The sequence below is a fragment of the Stegostoma tigrinum genome, chromosome 16, assembly GCF_030684315.1.
Source record: "Stegostoma tigrinum isolate sSteTig4 chromosome 16, sSteTig4.hap1, whole genome shotgun sequence".
Taxonomy (NCBI): domain Eukaryota; kingdom Metazoa; phylum Chordata; class Chondrichthyes; order Orectolobiformes; family Stegostomatidae; genus Stegostoma; species Stegostoma tigrinum.
Window position 1 is genome coordinate 17,038,308 of NC_081369.1, and position 24,733 is coordinate 17,063,040.

The 24,733-nt window shown below is 40.0% G+C and overlaps 1 protein-coding gene across 1 annotated transcript in view; it reads left to right on the forward strand.

The window, feature by feature from the left end:
- Window positions 1-24,733, forward strand: part of plekhg4 (pleckstrin homology domain containing, family G (with RhoGef domain) member 4) — a 194,879-nt gene that overhangs the window by 57,292 nt on the left and 112,854 nt on the right. The window contains exons 4-7 of the mRNA XM_048546548.1: window positions 7,245-7,487; window positions 9,880-10,003; window positions 11,107-11,200; window positions 24,305-24,391. Of these exons, the coding sequence (XP_048402505.1) occupies window positions 7,245-7,487; window positions 9,880-10,003; window positions 11,107-11,200; window positions 24,305-24,391 (548 nt within the window). The remainder of the gene's footprint in view (window positions 1-7,244; window positions 7,488-9,879; window positions 10,004-11,106; window positions 11,201-24,304; window positions 24,392-24,733) is intronic.

The window sequence follows — 24,733 nt, forward strand, 5'->3', positions numbered from 1 at the left end:
ATGAATACATATATATGCTGTGAATTTCATTTCTAACATGAGTTCAGTGACATGAGCCTACGCTATGGAAATGAGACTAATACTTCACATTTTTGGCAGAACTGCTCAGAATCTGCAAGAGAAACCTCATTAAGAAATTCAGTTATTCAGACTTCACGCTTGTAATTTAAACAAGTTATTTTCAAAGAAGGATGTTCAGAATTTGGAAATACGTTTTCACTAATTTCTAAATGATTGCTGCCATAAAACATTAGCTTTCAAATGCAGAAAAGCATGTTTTTCTGCATTGCACCTGGAGAAAATGCAAGATTTGAAGATCAACAATCAGCAGGGAAAGTGGGACAAGTTCCTAACAGTGTAGGAATGCAATATTTGAAAAGAAAAAACAGTGACAAAAGAACTATTTGTTTATTGTAGAGAGTAATTTTTGTCTTGTATATGAATTGCCTTATATATAAGGATGTCTGGACTGTTTTGAAAATGAGAATGAGTAATTTGAAGAGATCTTTTGCCCAAATCTTTGAGAGGTAGGATGACTTCCAGAAATTTGTTTATCGCTCAGCTAATCGACAAAAGTTGCTGTCAGAAATAAATGAAGGGTGAGCATTTCATCTCACTGTTAGATTTTATAATTTCCTTACGGACACTTCATGCTTGCTTTGTCTCAAAATATGCAGTGGAATGATTTTCCCGTCATAAATTGTGGATTATTTGTATGTGATGCATTTTAATTATGTTTGTTACTCCTGTAGCACACATCCTAACACGTTTCTCACTCAAAATATATTGATTACTGAATGTATAAATTAGCCAAAAGTGTTTGACAAGCATTTCCCTTTGACACACTTACACTTAATTTAAAGCCCTGTATATTAAGATACCAAGGATGATGTTTTTAAGGATGTATTGATTTGGATGAAGGGACCACTGTTTTGAAGCCCAGCTGGCTGATGGAACAAGGGAGGAAGAAGCAAATTGTGGAAAAGATGTAGAGAGTCTGCAAAGGCACAGAGATAAGTTATGTGAGTGAATAAAAAATGATAAATAAAGTACTCTGTAAGAAAATGTGAGGTTATCCATTTTGCTAGGATTATTTGGGAAGCATACTACTATTTAAATGGAAAAGAGGCTGCAGAATTCTGCAATACAGAGTGATCTGGGCATGAGTCACAAAAAGGTAACATGCTGCTACTGGAAGTAAGAAGGAAGTGAAGTGGATTTTTGACCTTTATTGCGAGAGTTGGAATATGAAGCTAAGGAAGTCTTGCTAGAACAGGGAGGAGGGAAAAAGAGGAGGGGGTGTAGCACTACTAATCAGAGAGGGTATCACAGCTACAGAAGCTTCCATTGTCGAGGAAGATCTGCCTACTGAGTCAGTATGGTGGAAATTAGGAACAGCAAGGGAGTAGTCACCTCGTTAGGGGTTTACTACAGGCCCCCCAATAGCAGCAGGGAGATTGAAGAAAGCATAGGTCGACAGATTTTGGAAAAGTGTGGACGTAGTGGGGTTGTTGTAATGGGTGACTTTAACTTTCCTAATATTGATTGGAACCTCCTTCGAGCAGAAGATTTGAATGGAGCTGTTTTTGTAAGGTGTGTTCAGGAGGGTTTCCTAACTCAGTACGTTGACAGGCCGACGAGGGGAGAGGCCATTCTAGACTTGGTGCTCGGAAACGAACCGGGGCAGGTATCAGATCTTGTGGTGGGAGAGCATTTTGGTGATAGTGACCATAACTGCCTCACATTCTACATAGCTATGGAGAAGGAGAGGATTAGGCAAAATGGGAGAATATTTAATTGGGGAAGAGGAAACTATGACGCGATTAGACGTGAGTTAGGAAGCATGGACTGGGAACAATTGTTCCATAGTAAGGGCACTATAGACATGTGGAGACTGTTTAAGGAACAGTTATTGCGAGTGATGAGTAAATATGTCCCTCTGAGACAGGCAAGAAGGGGTAAGATAAAGGAACCTTGGATGACGAGAGCGGTGGAGCTTCTTGTGAAAAGGAAGAAGGTAGCTTACATAAGGTGGAGGAAGCTAGGGTCAAGTTCAGCTAGAGAGGATTACACGCAGGCAAGGAAGGAGCTCAAAAATGATCTGAGGAGAGCCAGGAGGGGGCACAAGAAAGGCTTGGCAGAACGAATTAGGGAGAACACAAAGGCATTTTACACTTACGTGAGGAATAAGAGAATGGTCAAAGAAAGAGTAGGGCCGATCAGGGATAGCATAGGGAACTTGTGTGTGGAGTCTGAGGAGGTGGGGGAAGCCCTAAATGAGTTTTTTGCTTCTGTCTTTACGAAAGAAACGAACTTTGTAGTGAATGAAACCTTTGAAGAGCAGGTGTGCATGCTGGAATGGATAGAGATAGAGGAAGCTGATGTGCTGAAAATTTTGTCAAACATTAAGATTGACAAGTCGCCAGGCCCGGACGAGATTTGTCCTCGGCTGCTTTGGGAAGCGAGAAATGCAATTGCTTCGTCACTTGCAAGGATCTTTGCATCCTTGCTCTCCGCTGGAGTCGTACCTGAGGACTGGAGAGAGGCAAAAGTAATTCCTCTCTTCAAGAAAGGAAATAGGGAAATCCCCGGCAATTACAGACCAGTAAGTCTCACGTCTGTCATCTGCAAGGTGTTAGAAAGGATTCTGAGGGATAGGATTTATGACCATCTGGAAGAGCATGGCTTGATCTAATGCAGTCAACACGGCTTTGTGAGGGGCAGGTCATGCCTCACAAACCTTATCGAGTTCTTTGAGGATGTGACTAGAAAAGTTGATGAGGGTCGAGCTGTGGCTGTGGTGTATATGGACTTCAGTAAGGCATTTGATAAGGTTCCCCATGGTAGGCTCATTCAGAAGGTCAGGAGGAATGGGATACAGGGGAACGTAGCTGTCTGGATACAGAATTGGCTGGCCAACAGAAGGCAGCGAGTGGTAGTAGAAGGAGAATATTCTGCCTGGAAGTCAGTGGTGAGTGGTGTTCCACAGGGCTCTGTCCTTGGGCCTCTACTGTTTGTAATTTTTATTAATGACTTGGATGAGGGGATTGAAGGATGGGTCAGCAAGTTTGCAGACGACACAAAGGTTGGAGGTGTCGTTGCCAGTATAGAGGGCTGTTGTAGGCTGCAGTGGGACATTGACAGGATGCAGAGATGGGCTGAGAGGTGACAGTTGGAGTTCAACCTGGATAAATGCGAGGTGATGCATTTTGGAAGGTCGAATTTGAAAGCTGAGTACAGGATTAAGGATAGGATTCTTGGCAGTGTGGAGGAACAGGGGGATCTTGGTGTGCAGATACACAGATCCCTTAAAATGGCCACCCAAGTGGACAGGGTTGTTAAGAAAGCATATGGTGTTTTGGCTTTCATTAGCAGGGGGATTGAGTTTAAGAGTCGTGAGATCTTGTTGCAGCTCTATAAAACTTTGACTAGACCGTACTTGGAATACTGCGTCCAGTTCTGGTGGCCCTATTATAGGAGAGATGTGGATGCTTTGGAGAGGTTTCAGAGGAGGTTTACCAGGATGCTGCCTGGACTGGAGGGCTTATCTTATGAAGGGAGGTTGACTGAGCTCGGACTTTTTTCATTGGAGAAAAGGAGGAGGAGAGGGGACCTAATTGAGGTATACAAGATAATGAGAGGCATAGATAGAGTTGATAGCCAGAGACTATTTCCCTGGGCAGAAATGGCTAACACGAGGGGTCATGGTTTTAAGCTGGTTGGAGGAAAGTATAGAGGGGATGTCAGAGGCGGGTTCTTTACACAGAGAGTTGTGAGAGCATGGAATGCGTTGCCAGCAGCAGTTGTGGAAGCAAGGTCATTGGGGTCATTTAAGAGACTGCTGGACATGCATATGGTCACAGAAATTTGAGGGTGCATACATGAGGATCAATGGTCGGCACAACATTGTGGGCTGAAGGGCCCGTTCTGCGCTGTACTGTTCTATGTCCTATGGCATTGGTGAGAACACCTGATATACTGTACAGGATTTGTCATCTTAAGGAAGGATATCTGTACATTAATTGCAGCTCTGATTCCAGGGATGAGGAGTTTATCATTTTGAAGTAAGTTTAACCACATTGAGCTTATACTCTTTTGAATTTAGAGGAAATGATCTTATTGTAAGACTCTAATAGGGTTGACAGGGTATATGCAGAGAGGATGTTTCCTCACATAGGGAAATCTAGAACTAAGAGTAAAGTTTCAAAATAAGAAATCTTGCATCAAAGCTGGAGTGATGAGGAATTTCTTCACAGATTCCATTAGTCTTTGAAATTCTTTCTCCAGAAAGCAGGGTGAGGCAGAGTCTTTGAATATGTTGAGTTAAGTTCTTGATTGGTAAGGGAATCGTAGGTTACAGGGCAGGTGGGAAGGTGGAGTCAAGACCACAGTCAGATCATTCGTGAACTAATCGCAGATGATCAGGCGTGACCTAGAATGATGGAGCACACTCGAGCTGAATGGCATGATCCTGCTCTGGTTTTTACGCTAAACTGTTTTCTTCCAAAGGGGGAAATGTGAAGGAAATGATTTAAGTGACTACATCTACTTCAAAATAGAAATTGGTGACTTTTTAGTTTAACTAAATTATCTACTTTCCAGAGCTACTCTGCTGATAATAAGAATGGAGAATTTGCATTTTGTAGGAACTTTTTCACTTACCTGAACATCCAAGGGAGGATCATCCTATTTAGGATTCACCTTTACCCTCCAGTAAAATGCAGATGACAGTTGCATAGAGGGAGGTCACCAACTGAGTCAGTCTAGCAATCCACCTTTCTTCTCTTACTCTGTACCATAAGATGGTAAGTTTACTGGTACTCCTAGTAAGATGAAAAGGGAGCGTACTTTTCACTTTTGTTTCCATTCCTTGTTCTTTTACTCAAGTATGTTCTCAAGTTTGGAACTGCATTTTCTAAGAAAAGCCATTTAGAGTACTACATAATCTGTTCCTTATATTCAAGTACTTATGTTCCTAAGGTGAAAAATAGAGGTAACAGCTGAAAAACTAGGGTAATCCTGGGGATATTGCTTATAAAATCCTTTCACACAATGTTTTTTCTCATTCAAATATTTTGGCTATCATGGAATGCTATACAATGTGTACATTGTGATGTTTCCTAGATAATAATTACTATTGCTTATGATTATATTCCTGTGGTCAGTAACCACCTGCCTGCTAGTTGAATGTAAACTTTTCTCATTCATGAAAGTCATGAGATAGGAACATGAGTTTTAATGTTTACATGTGGCACTTTGTATTTGTTGGAAGTCTATGCAGCAGAGGTCTTGACAGATCTCACCCAAGGTGTGTAGAGATCGGTCATTGGATAACGACTGATGTAGCAAAAATATCTGACTGTTCAATGCATTTGTTTTGCTGAACTCTCTCAGTCTTTATCTCACCGTAAATATGAATCATGTTCAGAACCTTGAAGGAATATACATTCTCATCTCTTGTAAGGTGAATGTGAAAGCCAGTAGCAGTGTAAGAATCTCTGTGACATCAGTGGTTCCTAGCCAAACTGAAGTTAAATGGAAATTAAAGGGAAAACACCAGGGGCTGGAATCCTGTCTATTATAAAGCAAGAGGATTGTGGTTGTTAGAGGCCAATCATCTCTATCCCAGGTCATTTTTCCAGAAGTTCCTCATGTTAGTGTTCTAGACCCAACCATTTTCAGCTGCTTAACCAAAGATCTGGCCGCCATTAAAAATTCAGTGGGGATATTTGCAGGTGGTTGCACCAGGTTCATCACCATTTATAACTCCTCAAATAGTGAACTATTCTATTTCCGTCTACAGCAAGACCTGAACAATATTTAGGCTTGGCTGATAAGTGGCATGTGACATTTACAGGGACCAATAACAAAATGTAGCCAGGCTCAAAATAAAACCTCTTCTAAATTTGAAATGTTCCATGATGTGTGAAGAGTATATTAATATTAAAGATTATCAAATGCTGACTCTAATTCAGACAGCTCCTAAAAGGAATAACGTAACCTTATTACAGCACAGTCAAATATATGATAATGAAATTTCATCCAGACAACAGTTTTCCTGTGATTGCTAAGGTTGGTGCTGAGCTCCTTCCTGTTTCATGATAAAGTCATGGCCCAACCAGCTCATGAGTGACTCATTTGGTTATTGGCAGAGAGAGAGATGCTGTATTGTAGCACAAGGTTAAAGTTTGGGCTATTGTTAGTGGGAGCAGGTAAATGAAACTTGGTGCTTTGAGTAATTAACAAATTGATTCAGCAGTGAGCATATGTGGATCAAGGAATTGGAAGGTGGGAATTATCTCTGCGTATTGTGATCTGCTTGCTGTAATTTTATTAGCAAGACCCAATGAATAGAAGATTGCTGAGTTTAGGCTAGTTACGTAGAGCGGGCCATGTGTTTCCTCATACATTTTACAGAAGGGTTTTGAAACTCGTTTTACATTGATTCATAGCAACTCATATTCTGCTTGGGAACCCTGCAGCCCAATGGTATCAATGTGGACTCCACAAGCTTTAAAATCTCCCCCTCCCCCACTGCATCCCAAAACCAGCGCAGCTTGTCCCCCGCCTCCCTAACCTGTTCTTCCTCTCACCTATCCCCTCCTCCCACCTCAAGCCACACCTCCATTTACCACCTACTAACCTCATCCCGCCTCCTTGATCTGTCCGTCCTCCCCGGACTGACCTACCCCCTCCCCACCTATACTCTCCTTGCCACCTATCTTCTCCTGTATCCATCTTTGGTCCGCCTCCTCCTCTCTCCCTATTTATTTCAGAACCCTCTCCCCACCCCCCTCTCTGATGAAGAGTCTAGACCCGAAACGTCAGCTTTTGTGCTCCTGAGATGCTGCTTGGCCTGCTGTGTTCATCCAGCTTCACACTTTGATATCTTACATTGATTCATTATTGACTTTGGACTGTCATCAGGTACACTCAAAATCATGGAATACCAATATGTTTTGGAGAAACAGAATTTAATGTTCTACTTGCAGAAAACAAGTGAGATCAAGCACTCAGAAAAAAGTAAATGTTTTTGTTGTTTAATAATCAAAAAGATCAAAGCCCATACCAATGTTAACCTTTCTATATCCAGGTTATTTCTGTTAACTGTGGCCCATGTGATTCTCGATTTGGGTGCAAATAGAGTTTCCTGAATAGCATGGAAAACTTGTTATTTCTTATGGCCTTTTTGATAGGCATATGTTTTCCAAATGTGAGAAATATCAAATTTAATTATTTTTTAGGACTTGATTCAAAAACAAATGATAACGTGAACACAGACAAAAGTTTTGATGAAGAAACTGCCAACTTATCAGATGAATCTTCAACAACCTCAGAGATTGCGCAGTGCATTGACAGCAGGCAAGAATTGGCTTCAGTCAAACATTGTGAGACCTCATCTTCCTTACCGCTCAAACCCAATCTACGAACTCTGTCCCAAGAAATCAACTTTGATGTTCTCAATTCAGGGGTAGCATGTTTGACTGGTAGGTGATAAAAACATTAATGTTATGGAAGTTTCACACATCACAGACCATTGAATACGTACAGTGTTCTAGTAGCTGGTGTGTGTGTGACATGTGCTTAAACAGAAATTACCATATGAGGGAAGGTTTCATATATTGGTATATTGGACTACAGTAGTTCACCATTTTGGTGCAAGAATTCTGTCTGCGTAATTAAAGTGCTTAGTTCTGATCCTGTTAGTTATATTCTTTTATACCATTTTCTTATAAGGTTTTAGATTGGAATGTTTATTTTAAGAAGTTGCATTCTTATCTTGATTGACTTTTGAAAAATAATCAGAAGGAAGCAGAATAAAGAATACTAACAATTTTCAGTTTTGCTTGCTTTGCTTTTTAACCATGCAGATAACAAAAAATAAGATAGTTTTTGGTAAATTTAGGAAGCTGTGCAAAGAAATGAGTATTCTTGCTCCCCTTCCCACTCTTATAACCATAAGGCCATAAGTTTTTGGAGCAGAATTAGCCCATTTGGTCATGGCTGATATGTTTCTCAGCCCTATTCTGCTTTCTTCTCCCTGTAATCCTTGGTCCCCTTATCTATTAAGAACCTATCTATTTCTATCTTAAATACGCTTGGCCTCCAAAGCCCTCTGTGGCAATGATTCCACAGATTAACCACCATCTGCCTCAAGAAATTCCTCCTCATCTCAGTTCTGAAGGTTTGTTCTTTCATTCTGAGGTTGTGCCCTCAGGGCCTGCTCTCTGCTATTAATGGAAACATCTTCTCCATGCCCATTATGTTCAAGTCGCTCCATATTCTGTAAGTTTCACATCGGATTCCACTCCCCCCACCCCCCCATCGTTCTAAACTCCTTCAAGTAAGACCCAGAGTTCTTTGCCACTCCTCATATGATAGGCCCATCATCCCTGGGATCATATTGGTAAACCTCCTTCTCTAGAAGGACAACACACCCACCCTTAGATACAAGGCCCACAACTGTGCACAGTGTTCCAAACGCGGTCTGACCAGAGCCTTATACAGCCTCAGCTGTACATTTCTGTTCTTGTATTCATATCAATTTGGCAAGAATATAAATATTGCATTCATATTCCTAACTGCTAATCGAACTTCTATGTCAGAGTTAAGAAGAGAATCCTCAACTTTGCCATATCCAAGTCTATCTTACACTTCTTTGCCCACTCTCCTAGCCTGTCCAAGTTCTTCTGCCACCTCCCTGCTTCCTCAGCACTACCTATCCCTCCACCTATCTTTCTGTCATCTACAAGCCTAACAACAATGCCCTCAGTTCCTTTTTCCAGATTGTTCACAAATAATGTAAATAGCTGTAGAACCAATACAGACACCTGAAGAACTCCATTAGCCATTGGCTGCCATCCTGAAGAAGGCCCATTTATCTCTACTCTCTCTACTGCTGGTCCATCAATCCTCTATCCATGCCATTACCTTTCCCCAAAAACCATGGGCTCTAATCTTATTTGGCAGCTGCCTGTGTGGATCCCTGTCAAAGGCTTTCTGAAAATCCAAATAGATTACATCAATTGGCTGTCCTTTGTTTAACTTGATTGCTACCTTCTCATAGAATTTTAGCAGATTTGTCAAGCATGACTTCCCCTTGATAAAACTTTGCTCCAGTGATACGTAAAAGATTACCACCAACGTTTCCACTATCTCCTCAGCTATTTCCTTTAAAACCCTGGGGCGTAAACCATCTTGGGCATGTGATTTATTGACCTTCAGACCTTTCAGCTTCCCCAGGCCCTTCTCCTTAGTGATGGTCACTACAATCACCTCTACCCTCTGAAACTTTTGATGTTCTGGTATTCAGCCAGTGTCTTCAACTGTGAAAAATGATGCTAAGTACTTATTCAATTCCTCCACCATTTCTTTATTCTCCAGTATACTTGACTTTATTTTCTAATGGTCCAATGTCCACTCTTGCTTTGTCCTCCTCCTCCCCCTTAATTTGCATGTTTAGTTATCTTTTGCTGGTTTTTTACGGCATTCCAATTCTCTGGCTTCCCACTGATCTTCACCACATTGTATGTACTAAAACACACTGATATGTGATCCTCACTCTCAGTTTAAAGTCCCATACTCTTCCTCCTGATGCATTAACTTCTTTTACAAACATCCCTTTCTACCATGAGAATTAATTTTGTTCTCAGCAATCTCCAGATATCCATGTTGTCTCCAATAGTCCAAGCATCTGGAAATCCATGATAGTCTATTATATTATCTCGACATTTTAATGCTCTATGCTTTACTCAAATATTGTGCACAGTTTTGTTCGATGGAGCAATTTTTTGGGAAAATAAATTGAGATGTTTGACTGACCTTTGTATCTTGGTTTGGTAATTTGAAATAATTGTATAAAAATTTGTTTTGCTTCAGGAGCCAGAGACAAGTCTGGCCATGCAATTGTCATAATAACAACAAGAAACACAATCTGGCTAAATCCAAATTGCAACGTCCCTGAACTTGTGCGGCTCCTTATCTACTTTTATAGTATTCCCAGGTAATCCAACATTTTCTTTGCATTTCACTGCAGCAGCGATTGATTACCTACACAGCTATTTTTCTAGCACATATGTTATGCAATTAGCTGGACATTTAATGAACAGTACTACACTTGAAAGAACAACAACAAAAAAGGAAAGGAAAGCTCATTTGTAGACTCTACAAGAATATGGCAGAGGATGTGTAGTTAAGCATGCAGTCAGAATTCACAGCTTCAAGGGCAAGAGAATAAGAATATGATTTAGCACAATTTTAATTATGTAGCAACTATTGCATTGAATTTTGATTTTATTAGGCAGAGAAATATTTTGGATGTGCATCGATATTGAAAGTGAGAGAAAATAAATGAATCTTAAATTATGTGTTATACTTATTGATTAAATATTTTGAAAGATAATCTGATTCCAGGATAATGTTTGGGTATATAAGATGCCACATTGTGTTGCAAAGTATGTCACTGACAGGCGGTGTACTACTCACCAGTTCAGGTTTGTCACTTTTGGTCGTGATAGTGTATTTGCATTTTTAATGGTACCTTTGAGCTCAGATCTAAATGATTAGATTGTTTTGAACTAAAAATCAGTAACTCTTAAGAAAAGGGAAACTAACATAATTTTAATATGTCACTATCTAAAATTTGATATTTGCTTATTGCAAGATCCTGAAAGCGGACATTAATTGCATTACATGAACATTATGTAGGATTATGTTGGATCAAATGTGTTAATTTTCATCTAAGTAAAATTTGCTATTTTGAAACTGTCATTCATAAATTAACAGAATAATATCATGAATAGAAATTGAGTTCTTCTGTTTTTTTTATATTTCCAAGTATTTGAGTACACATTTATTTTCATTAACATTTGTATTTCACTATAAAATTCAGAATAATGCAAGCTTTTTAACATTTGGATTCTGCACTATTTGTGAAAATTTTGTTATCCCGTGATGCATGACAATTGTTAAGCAAAATGTCAGTCTGAATCAAAAGTGCATACAGCTGGCTACAACATAGATGTTACCCATCAAAATAGCAGCTATGTACCAAGCTTATGGTATAATGTTATGTAATTTACTATAGTTGTATTTTTTGCTCTTTAGACAAGATATTCAGAGTGCAGGACTAACTATTTTGGTGGATGCCCGGCGTTGCTCTCCTGTACCAGCATTGTTTAAGGCTTTCAATATTCTTCAGGTAATAAACTTCAGTCTTTCTTTGGAAGTTGCAAATTGTTAATTCTTCAAAGTATATAATGACACTACAAGGTTGTTTTTCTTTTCCTGTGTTTAATTTATGATAATTTTGTTAGATAAATTTAAAATTAATATTCAGTAGTCAACTGTGCTAAGCACTGTAATTTTAGGTAAACATTCATAGTGGAAATTAAAGCTATGAGCAACTGTCTTAATCAGAATAGAAGCTCCTCAGGAAGCGTTTTTCACTTAACTATTTTGAGGTGCTTCATCAATAAACTTTTCCTGTCCTAATATCAGATGTTTATGGATGGTACCACAAAAGTTGTTCACAACTCCTCTCGTGATGAAACAGCCAGTACAACTAGCAATCTTTGGGCTGAGAAGTGACAAGTAACTCCTGCAGTGAAATTGTGGGGCTGTGATGATTAGCCTCCACCAAGCACATTTTTCTTTATTCATGTCAACCACTAAAGCCTTTCCATTTGACCTCCCTTGCTTTGAGTTTAGCTCAGTTTTTTTGATGCTTAACTGAATTGAATGCTACTTTGATACCAATGGAAAGTCTCACCTCTTGTCTGGCATACTATTGTGGAAAGGCCAGTGACAGGCTGCAAGATTGGGAAACTTCAATAAAGTGTTATTAAAAGTAATATAAAGAAAAAAGGTCAATTCTAAAAGAAAACTAGTGCAAAATATAAAAATAGACAGTAAAAGCTTATATAAGTATATAAAAGATAAGAAAGTAGCTGATGTTCCTCCTTTTTGGAGGATGAGAATGGGGGTGATAATAGTGAGGAACACTGAAAAGGATCAAGACAAAAGATGGAAAATTATTGGATCAAGACAAAAGATGGAAAATTATAGGCCGACTAGCCTAACCTCGGTTGTTGGTAAAATTCTAGAATCCATTGTTAAGGATGAGATTTCTAAATTCTTGTAAGTGCAGGGTCGGGTTAGAACAAGCCAGCGTGGATTTAGTAAGGGGAGGCAGTGCCTGACAAACCTGTTAAAATTCTTTGAAGAGGTAACAAGTAGGTTAGACCAGGGAAACCCAGTGGATGTTATCTATCTAAACTTCCAAAAGGCCACGGGAGGCTGCTGAGTAAGGTGAGGGCCCATGGTGCTGTCTGACAGAAGGCAGAGAGTTGGGATAGAAGGCTCTTGTTCGAAATGGCAACGGGTGCCAAGTGGTGTCCCACGGGGTTCAGTGTTGGGGCCACAGCTGTTCACTTTATATATTAATGATCTGGATGAAGGGACTGGGAGCAGTCTGGCGAAGTTTGCAGATGATATGAAGATAGGTGGACAGGCAGGTAGTACTGAGGAGGTGGGGAAGCTGCAGAAAGATTTAGACAGTTTAGGAGAATGATCCAGGAAATGGCTGATGAAATTCAACATGAGCAAATGCGAGGTTTTGCACTTTGGGAAAAAGAATACAGGCATGGACTATTTTCTAAATGGTGAGAAAATTCGTAAAGCAGCAGTACAAAGGGATCTGGGAGTGTTGGTCCAGGATTCTCTAAAAGTTAACTTGCAGGTAGAACCCCTGATTAAGAAAGCGAATGTAATGTTGTCGTTTATCTCAAGAGGGTTGGAATATAAAAGCAGCGATGTGCTTCTGAGACTTTATAAAGCTCTAGTTAGGCCCCATTTAGAATACTGTGTCCAATTTTGGGCCCCACATCTCAGGAAGGACATACTGGCGCTGGAGCGTGTCTAGCGGAGATTCACACGGATGATCCCTGGAATGGTAGGTTTAACATACGATGAACGGCTGAGGATCCTGGGATTGTATTCATTAGAGTTTAGAAGGTTGAGGGGAGATCTGATAGAAACTTACAAGATAATGCATGGCTTAGAAAGGGTGGATGCTGGGACGTTGTTTCTGTTAGGCGGGGAGACTAGGACCCGTGGGCACAGCCTTAGAATTAGGGGGAGTAAATTTAATTGGAAATGAGGAGACATTTCTTCAGCCAGAGAGTAGAGGGCCTGTGGAATTCATTGCCACGGAGCGCAGTGGAGTCCGGGACGTTAAATGTCTTCAAGGCAGAGATCGATAAATTCTTGATCTCACAAGGAATCAAGAGCTACAGGGAGAGTGCAGGGAAGTGGAGTTGAAATGCCCATCAGCCATGATTAAATGGCGGAGTGGACTCGATGGGCCAAATGGCCATACTACCACTCCTATGTATTATGGTCTTATGGCATAGATACTAAATGTTTGCTTCTGTTTTCATGGTGGAGGCCACCGGTACGGGTACAAGCATCATCCAAAAGGCAATGCAGAGAGTACACAAAGGAGGAACTTAAATAAAATGCCATCACGGAGGAAAAACGTACTGAGCAAACTGTTGGGATTGAAGGTAGACAGTCTCAAGGGCCTGATTACTGCAACTTTCTTTGAGATACTATGAATGTCGGCAAAGGTATTGGATCCCATTGGTTCTCATATTCCAAAATTCCCTGGATGCTGAAAATGTTCCTGGGGATTGGAAAAATGCTAATTTAACACACTTATTCAAAAAGGAAGGGAAGTGTAAAGTAGGAAACCAGAGATAATTTAGTTTAACATCTGAAGTTGGCAGCAGAGTCAGGGACTACTGGTGACAGTACGCCCAGGGTGGGGACTCCTGGCACTGTTGTGGTAGCTGCAGTGTGTTATGCCCGGAACAGGGACTCTTTGCATCATTGAGGTATCAGTGGAGCCAAGAACTCCTGATTGCGATCACTGTAAGCCTGGACCGGGTACATATGGTTATTGGTGATGCCGTGGCAGCAGCAGAGCTGGGGTGTCCTGGTTGTGGGGAAAGTGTAGATTCGGTGGCATCAGCAAGGTGGGCCCAGCAGCAAAGTGAGAGTGCCTAAAGTGTGGGACTCCTAAGTTGGTGGGTCTGGCATAGGTGGCGGCGATAAGGATGTGGAAACCTCTCAGTTACTGGAGCCTTGGTGCCACTGTGAACTGAGTTGGAAGTACTGTTATTCTGGTCTTTTTATTTCTTTACTTTTCCATATTCTTTTCCTAAGAATTTGTTTTTAAGAATCTGTACCTAGTTAGCTTTGTACCTAAAATAGCACTGTAATGTGGTGACTTGTAAACTTTTCACTGTATTCATTTGAGCACATGCGACAATAAAGCTATTTCAAATTGTTAGAATCCATCATTAAAGATGTAATAACAAGAAATTTGGAAAGTCAAAACACAATTCATCAGTGTCAGCATGACTTTATGAAGGTTAAATTGTGTTTGACTAATTTACTGGAGTTCTTTGAAGTTGTAATAGGCAAAGGGGATAATGGGGATTCGCATAGTATATTTGGACTTCCAGAAGGCATTTGATAAGGTGCTGCACACAAGGTTGTTATCCAAGATAAGATCACGGCAGAGGTTACAGGTAATAGATTAGATACAGGATTAACTAACCAACAGAAAGTAAAGGGTTGGGCTAAATGAGTCTTTTCTGGTTGTTAAGCTGTAACTACTAGAATGTCGCAACTATTTACAAACTACACTAATGACCTGGAGGCAGGGATAGAAGGTACCAAAAATCAAATTTACAGATAACACCAAAGTAGGTGGGCAGTAAATTGCAATGAAAAAATAAAAAATGTACAAGTGGATATGAAGAGATTCAGTGAATGGACCAGAATTTGTAAGATGGAGTTTAATGTAGGTAAGTGTGAAGTTATCCATTTTGGATGGAAAAATTCAAAGGCAACTTATCATCTAAATGTAGAGAAACTTCAGAGTTCTCCACCAGAGAAATCTGGGTGTCCTTGTGCGTGAATAGCACAAAACTAGGATGTAGGTACAGCAGGTAATAAAGAGGGCAAATGGAATTTTGATATTTATTCAGGAAGGAATGGAGTATAAAAATAGGTGTGACTGCAACTGTACAAGGTAAGACTTCATCAGGTGTATTTTGTACAGTTTTGGTCTCTTTACCTGAGGCACGATGCAGTTGCATCAGAGGCAGTTGAAAGGAGGCTCTCTAGATCGATTCCAAAGATGAGGGGCTTGCGTTATGAAGAGAAATTGAGCAGTTGTGGCCTGTACTGTTTGGAATTTACGGGAATGAAGAGATCTAATGGAAGATTAGTGTAGACCAGAGAGGGCCTTTCCCTATATGGAGCAATGTACAATGAAAAATCATAGTTTTAGAATAAGTTTTAGCAGATTCAAGACAGAGATGAGACAAAATTACTTATGTCTAAGCGTTGTGAATTGTAAAATTTGCTACTCCTCAGTGCCAGGGCACTATAAATTTAAAGAGAAGATAGACAGATTTTAATTAGTTGTGGGCTTATGAGGATTATGAGGAACAGGCAGTGAAGTGGAGTTGAGACTGAAATGAGATCAGTCATGATCATATTGAATGGCAGAGCAGGCTTGAGGGGCTGAATTGCCTACTCCTCCTAATCCTCATGCTGTTCTTCAGCTTCTGTCTTCATATTTGAAATTGAATGGCAATGGTAGAATTTGAACTCAACATTTCTAAACAGGTAGTTGATGGCATTATTGACATCTCATTCTGTATGGAAAATACTGAAAATACTAAATGCAGTCAGCAACAGTAATGAAGACATATGCTGCAGCATTAGCTGTATCCCAGTGCAAGCTGTTCCAGTAAAATTGTACCTGGGAATGTGGAAAACTGCCCAGGACTGCCCTTTTACATGAAACATGAGAAATTCTACCCAGTAATTACCACCCAATCAGTTTACATTCAGTTAAAGGATACAAGTGGTTGTCAACAGTGCTATCAAGTAACACTTGCTCAACAGTGGTCAGCTCACTGGCGCTCCTGTTGTGATTTAAGGGTCACACAGTTCCAAATCTCGCTGCAGCCTTGGCTCAAAAATGGGAAAAAAGAACAGAACATTGGAGATGAAGGAATGACTGCTTTGATGTTAAGGCAGCAATTAACCAATTATAGCTTTAAAGATCCCTACCAAAACCGGAGTCATTGGAAAGCAGATTGAAAACTCTGTGTAGGTTGGAGTCATATCTAGCACAAAGGAGGATGGTTATAATTACTGGAAGTCAACCATCTCCATATCAAGACATCAGTTCCCTGTGGTAGTTCCCTAGACCCAACCATCTTCAGTTACTTCATCAAAGACTTACCTTGTCACCATGATATGAGAAGTACAAATGAACAGAGATCAGCAGACAATGTTGAACACTATCCTTAACTCATTAGATACTTATGCAGTCTATTTCATATGTATAAAGTCCTCAACAATACTCAGACCTGGACTGATAAATGGCAAGTAATTTCAAATATCCGATAACAACTATCTTCAACCAGAGAGAATCCAGCCATCTTCCCTTTATGTTGTAGTTGCTGAATCCCCAATGCCATAGGGATTGCTATGGTCAGAAACTAAACCCAAGCTGTGTCTGCAGGAGCAGGTCAGAAGATGGGAATTTTATGGCAGTAACTCACCTCTGACTATGCCATGTGTACTATCTGCAAGGCACAAGTCAAAAGTGTGACAGAATACTCTCCACTTGCCTGGATGACTGCAGCTCCAACAACACTCAAGAAACTTGCTCTAACCAGCCTAATGCAGCCCTCTTGATTAGCACCTCCATTACCCACCTTAAGCATTCATTCCTTCCACTAACCTACATGGCAGTAACGTATGTTAACTCAAAGATGCACAGCAGCCACTCTCCCAAAAAAAGTCTGATGTAAAGTCTTAATACGCGAGATTGTAGACAAATAAATTACCTTGAATTTGTTGAAGCAGATTTGAAAGGCATTTATTTGCGATCTTAAAATAAGACATTTTAAGTAATCTGGTCAAACATACATATGTGGCCATTATCAGCAACAAATCAGTCCTTTTGTAAGTTGTGGCCCTGGTTACAAACATTTTCCTTTTCTTTTTCTGAGATGTATTAGCATTACTTTTTTTTGAGTTCATAACTTTTTTTTACTATTCCATTGCAAAGTAATTAACCAAAGTTCTTCAGCACTGAACTATGGTTCTGGTTATGTTTAATCAAGTTTATTACAAATCTGTTTTTAAAAAACACAGTAAAAATAACAGAACACCTAACTTTAAATTTTTTAAGTGTTAGTTATGATGTCTATTTTGATAACCATGTTGAATTCTTGTATATTTAAAGGATTAAAGTTTAGTATAATGATAAACTTCAAGTATTTTTAAATTACCAGAAAATAGTACCTCACTAATGACAAGGCTTTTGAATTTCCTTATAATTTATTTTTCAGTCACATCCTTTGCCAGTTTTCCAAATAGCATGCAACAAGGTTTATGTTAATTGTCTGCAGCTGGGGTATATGCAAAGCACTGGTGTTAAGTTCTTTTCGTCTGTACCATCTGTGTTGTTACAGGGAAGAAATTGAAATGGGTTTTGTAATAGTATGAGGGCTCTTTTTTGACACTGTTGTACTTTACATAATTCCTGTGCCAACTAAAGTTATTATATCAAATGCTTGTTGCAGTTTTTCCAGACCACAATAATAGGTCAGTCAACAGGGATCAAGATAACTCAAATGAATCTTAGAGTCCATGCAAGAATTGTGAGAAACATCACATAGGCTAAACTGGAAGAAAACTGGCAATAAGGATACGTGAACACCAACTAGCCAACACTAGGAGACACAACCAATTCTCGCTGGTCTTGATTAACACGGACAAAGAAGGACACAAATTTTAACTGGGACCATACATCCCTAATAGCACATTGCAAACAAAGACATGACAGGGAATTCCTGGAGGCTTGGCATTCCAGTCAGAACTCTGTTCTGATGAAGAGTCTAGGCCCAAAATGTCAGCTTTTCTGCTCCTAAGATGCTGCTTGGCCTGCTGTGTTCATCCAGCTATACACTTTATTATCGTTGTCAACAAACAAAAAGTAATACCAGCCACCCCAGCAAACCGAGGCATATAACTAGCATGCAGATGGAACATCAATGCTTCACTGGAAGCGTACTGATAAGGGTGATGAAACATCTGCAATCAAACATGCCAGCTCGGCGAGCAAGTCAACAACCTCATGAATCTCATGAATTAAAACAACACAAGGGCAAAATAGGTTTTGCTCATGAATGTAATCTCCCCAAGGACTTAAAGTAACATAAGCAACAGCTGGAACAAAAGTCATTTTCATTTTCAACCTGAGCTAAAATTGTTGGTTTTGATCAGTAAACAGTGTGATTTTGAGGGAGGGTATGTTGTTTGTGTTGATTTGGGCAGCGTCTATGGAAAAAACTGTAGATACTTAAGTGGACCCTTGAAAATTAAGCCATGAGAAATTAATGGATTCTTCAAAAAAGGATTATCCAAGGAAAAACCTTAGCAGAAATTGATACCTCAAAATAAAAAGGAAGCCTTTAAAAACATAACTGGAGATTAAAGAGAAAGAAACTGGACAATTACTATTTTTTTGCATTGCTGTGTCCTGGCATATAAATTGTCACTGGATTGACAGCACCTTCCATCTTGAATTGCCTTTGAAAAATTGGTGTTGAACCATCTCTTGAACTACCCTAGCCCTTTAAGTTTTGTTGCGTCCGCAGTGCTGTTAGGTAGTGAGTTTTACCCAGTGACAACGAAGGAACAACAATATATTTCCATAACCTGGATAGTAGTGGAATATTATTCTGCTGCTCTTGTTGGCCCAAAGGATGTTCAGCTTTGAGTTTCTAGATCCCTTCTGAATCTAAGCCATTGATCATTATTGGTTTTGCCGTACAGCATGATGGAAGCATCCTTATTGTGGAGATGGTACAGATTCTGTTAGATTTTAAGTTGGCCACTTCGATCAATGCTGTAAAGATCATATAAATCTGTGATGGGCAGATCAGTGAGGATAAGATACAAGATGTCTAGTTTGTGTTGGCTCAGTCACCACCAACTGCATGCCCACTCTGAGAACTGTGTCCTTCAGGTCTCAGCCAGCTGGTCAACATTGGTGAACAACTTCACAAGAAGATCTGTTGAAGTTCCATTCAGAGTACATGCTGAGGTTTTGCTATGCGCAATGCATCGTCCAAGTGTGTGCAAGACAGAGAAGTATGAATTCATCAACTGAGGCTGGTAGATGGCAATCAGCAGAATGTTTCCTTGCCAGCATTTGAACAGATATGTTGAGAATTCCCAGAGCTACTCCATATGAACTGTATGTCATTGTGCCATAGCACTGATGCGTCTGTTCTATATTTCCACCCTTGTCTGATGCAGCAGCCTGGGATACATTATATCTGAATATATCTACTTTTAAGCCTGCCAGACCACTCAGAACCTCCTCTCTGTCTGTGCTGATTTCTTTAACAATATCCTTCACCCTTATTTTTACACCCACGTCATCCCTCTCACCAGTGAATACCAACACAAAAAGTATTCATTTGCAACCCTACCTCCATCCTCTGGCTCCATGCTCACATTACGAATGTAGCCCTTAATTGGCCCTGCTCTTCCCCATGTTATCCTTTTATCTTTAATGTGCTTATGAAATAACTTAATTTTCCTTTATTTTACCTGTCATTATTATTTCATGCCCCCTTTTTGGTCTCCTGGTTTCCTTTTTAAGTTTTCCCCTTGCACATTCTGTAGTAGTCTAGAGCTTCTTCTGTTTTGACTCTGTATCTGCTGTAAGCCTCTCGTTTTCTCTTTCTTTGGCCCTGTATATCTCTTAATATCCAGGGTTTGCAGGATTCATTGGTTCCACGCTTTGTCTTTATTGAAACATATTCACCTGAGTAAGTCGGAAAGAAAGTCAGTATTTATAGTTGGTTAATCAATAACCGACATAGCCTGAGAATTATTACAGTGTAAGGAGGGTAACTCGCAGAGAATTCTTAAGATTTTTGTATCTCAGTTAATTTGAAGGGAATTGAATTCCTTTTGAAAATGTAAAGGAATGCAGGCACAAAACAAAATAATAACATTAGAATGAATAGTTTTAGTGGAAGAAAGAGCACATGATCACAAACTGGCTTTTGTTACTGCCGCCTTTGCTCATAATTTGAATGATTCTCTGAATAATATGCAAGACAGCAAGCAAGACACTTTCCACCAGCCAAGTACAGCCAAGGCCACAACCGATGCTCAGGACCCCATCGGACATACACAGTTAACTCCTAGAATAGCAGACCATCCACTCCAAATCCCGGACCTGACCAGAAGCAGCTACTTTTGAAGGAAATATGCAAGATACGTGGTCTATATGGTTCAGACTGAAACATCACAGTTTCAGGTACCACCATCCCACTACCCCCACCAGCATACTCCAAGCAAATGTCCAAGGTACTGAAAACAAGTTGGATGAACTTAAAGCTAGACTCACCTACCAAACAGAATTGAGAGATGGCTGTGTTCTGTTTTACAGTAGTATGGCTCACTCCTGCTTCACCTTGTCTATGCCTTACAACCCGAGAGTTTCTCAGCTCACTGAATGGACCATATGGCATCCTCAGGCATGGCAAAGGGTGGAAGGGCCTGCCTCCTCATCAACACCTCTTAGTGCTCAGACGTGGACGACCATGGCATGTTATTGGTCCCCTGACTTGCACTATCTAACAGTGAAGTGCCATTTCTGCTACCTGCCATGGGAGTTTACTACTTAAATCCTGACAATAGTTTACATCCCACCCCGTGCAGAAGGGAAAAGCGCACTTGATGAAATAGCCTTCAGGAGGAATACCCTGAGGCCTTGTTCATCATAGCCCATGACTTCTACCAGGTCATCCTCAAGAATGTGCTGCCAAAATATCACCAACGTGTTTTATGTCCTGACAGGGTGCCAAACACCCTGGACCATTTCTACACAACAACCAAAGATGCCTATCACTCCATTTTCAGCAGCATTTTAGTAAAGTAAACCATAAGGTTTTGCTCCTTCTTATGGTTTACAAGCAGAAACTGAAATATGAGGATCACGTACAGAAACTTGTACAGTACTAATCTGAGATAATGGACAACCTCCTACATGACTGCATGGAGTTGGTGGACTGGTCCATATTCAAGAACTCAGCAGCCAACCTAAATGAGTATGTCACTGCCATCACAGACTTCATCAGTAAATGTGTAGAGAACAGTGTGTCAAACAAGTTAAAAAACAAATATTCCCCAACTAGATACCATAGATGAACCATAGGCTTCACTCCCTACTGAATTCCAGGTCTGAGGCGTTCAAGTTGGGTGACCCTGACTTATACAGGAAATCTAGGTACAGTCTTCACAAAGCTCTTGAGGATACCAAGAGATAATACTTGACTAAACAATACTCCCAGACTAATCACACACACACATTGACTGTGGCAAGGCTGATACGATATAAGAGCTACAAATCGAAGTCAAATCACTGACAACAATACATCCCTCCCTGATGAGCTCAATGCATTCTGTGTTTATTTTGAAGAGAAGTTTAGTGAAATGACATCACCTGCCCTGACTGCCTTGTGATCTGGACCCACAGTCACGGGCACAGATATCAAATTGGCCTTCTTGAGAGTGAACCCAAGCAATGTATCTGGCCTGGATGGGCCCCCCGGCCAGGCACTTAGATCCTGCGTGGTCTGGCTAGCAGAAGTATTTACAGACGTCTTTAACCTTTCGCTACTATGATCTGTGATTCCCACCTGCTTCAAGAAGACCTCTATCATCCCATTGTCAAAGGAAAATCAGTCAATGTGTCTTAATGACTACCACCCGGTGGCTCTGACATCCATCATTATGAAGTATTTCAAGAGGTTAGTAATGGCACAAATCAACTTCAGCCTCCCAGATTGCCATGATCCACTGCAGCCCACCTACTGCCACATTAGATTCACGGCAGATGAAGTCCCCCTGGCCCGACACTCATCCCTAGAACATCTGGATAACAAAGATACATACATCCAAATCCTATTCATTGACTTTAACTGCACGCTCAATACCATAATTCCAATGAAATTCATATCTAAATTCTGAAACCTTGGACTTCCTTTTCCCCTTCTGCAACTGGATCCTCGACTTCCTGACCTGCAGACTACAATCGGGAAGGATAGGTGACAACACCACCCCACAATAATCCTCAACACCGGTGCACTGCAACATTATATACTCAGCCCCATACTCTACTTTTTAAATGTACACAACTGTGTTGCCAAATTCAGCTCTGACTTCATTCGCAAATTTGTGGGTCAGATCTCAAACAATGACAAGAGTACAGGAAGGAGATGGACAGCTTAGTGGCTTGGTGTAAATACAGTAGTCTGCCCCTCAGTGTCAGCAAAGTGAAGGAGCTGGTTGTTGACTTCAGGAAGCGGAGAGGCGGACACGTCCTTGTCAGTTTCATTGATGCTAAGATGGAAGTGATCGAGAGCTTCAAATTTCTAGGAGTAAATATACCAACAATCTAGGACACAGAAAGGACTGCAGATACTGGAAGCTAGAGTCAAAAATGTGGAGCTGGAAAAGCACAGCAGGCCAGAAAGCATCTGAGGAGCACGAAAGTCAACTCGGCCTGAAGAAGGGTTCCAACCCAAAACGTTGACTTTCCTGCTCCTCCAATGCCGCTATGCTTTTTCAATTCCACATTTTTTGACATCACTAACAACCTATCCTGGTCTATCCACATCAATGCTGCTGTCAAGAAAGAACACCTTTACTTCCTCAAAAGGCAAAGAAAATTTGGCATGTCCACAGTGACTCTTACCAATTTTTATTGATACACCATAGAAAACATCGTATCTAAATACATCACAGCTTGGTATAGCAATTACTTTGCCCATGACTGCAAAAAGTCACAAGAGTTGTGAACATAGCCCAATTCATCACAAAAGCTTCCTTCCATTGACCTTGTTTAAACTTCCCGCTGGCTTGGGAAAGCAGCCAGAATAACCAAGGACCCGTCCCACTCCAGTTGCACTCTCTTGCACCCTCTTCATTCAGGTAGAAGATTCACACCTTTAAAATGTGTACCAGCAGTTTCAAGAACAGCTCCTTTCCTGCTGTTACCAGACTTATGAACAGACTTCTCATATATTAGAGTTGATCTTTCTCTGCACCTTTTCTGTAGCTATAACACCGTATTCTGTTCCATTACTCTGATGTACTTAGATAAGTTACGATTTGTCTGGTTAGCATGCAAACCAATACCTTTCACTGTAGCTTGGTACATGACAACAATAAAACAAATCAAAGATATCAAAATGTAAACTCATCTAGGATATCAAGCACATTTAAAGCTTACTTATTATAGATTTTGGCAAGGTGAACCTATGATTTAGAAATTTGTATTTAGCACAATAACTAAACTCCCTGATATTGAGATTTGATGCCATGTTATTTGGACCAGAATGTTCTCGGTTTGCCAGTCCTTTGTACAGTGAATTATAATCAGTGCTGCAGGCACCAAAATTGATCTTAACCCTTGGGCTCATGAGAGAAAATATTTCTATACTTCCATTCCAGATCCCTCTTGATTAATTGCTTGGAAGAACTTTCTGATTCACTTGGTCCCATACCATATTCCTCAGCATTCTTATCTATGTCAGAAGTTTAAACATTTACTGAATTCCTAACTTGTTTGTTTGTTGAATACTAAGTTTAATGTGTCTCAGAAGATCCTGAATGTCCAGGCTATCACAATAAGAAAAGCAATATTTGAGTTTAATTTATAGTCTTCCTTGAAAGTCACCGCCAGGTTTAATATGCTGTATGCTGTACCAGATAATAAGTTTGTCAGTTTTTATGTATGATGCAAGCAATGGAAAACTTAGAGTTTAACTTGATTTCTCATTAATTGTGCCAACTGAAAGAATAGTGTAATTGCTAAAACTTAGTAACGGCAGTGCCCATTAAACTGAATAAGATTGGTTTATGGTTGATGTGAGCTGTTTGTGGGAAAAAAATTAGGTGAAGTTTAAAGTAGCTCTTCACTATATACAAGATTCCAGTATTTGAACATCATGACTTCTGTGCTAATGAATATTTGTTTGCTATTCCATTATAACATTATTTATATAACATGTTTTCTATTAAAGTAGTCTCAACTCCCAAATATTGTGAGAAACTGTGAATGCTTGTGAGAAACTGTAAATGCTAACAGTATCACATTGACTAATTTCATATTCCTATACAGGCAAAAATTCCAAATGCTATCCATGCTGTTTTGCTGCTTGCTGAAAGAGAACTTACATTCAGATTTGAGAAACCATCTTCAATGCAGGTACATGCCGAATGTTAGAAAATTGTCTGTCTAACATAGGATATATCTATTTGATATGCCTTGATGTAAGGATGACGTTGATATATACCAGTGTGCTGTATGCTCATCCATTCAAGCTATGGAAGGAGGAGAGTGATAAGCATTATCCCTTCTAGTATGAAGCTTTGAAAATTGATATAATTAAGGGGTCTTATATATGTTCAAAGGTTTTGTACTAAATCCCATCCCTCATTGTAGTTCTGAAGAATTCCCCCGTCTTCTGCCACTCAGCAGCGAAATAGTCCCAAATAAGGTCATGAATGACATTCAGTGAAACCATAAATGCAGCAGATTATCCATTTT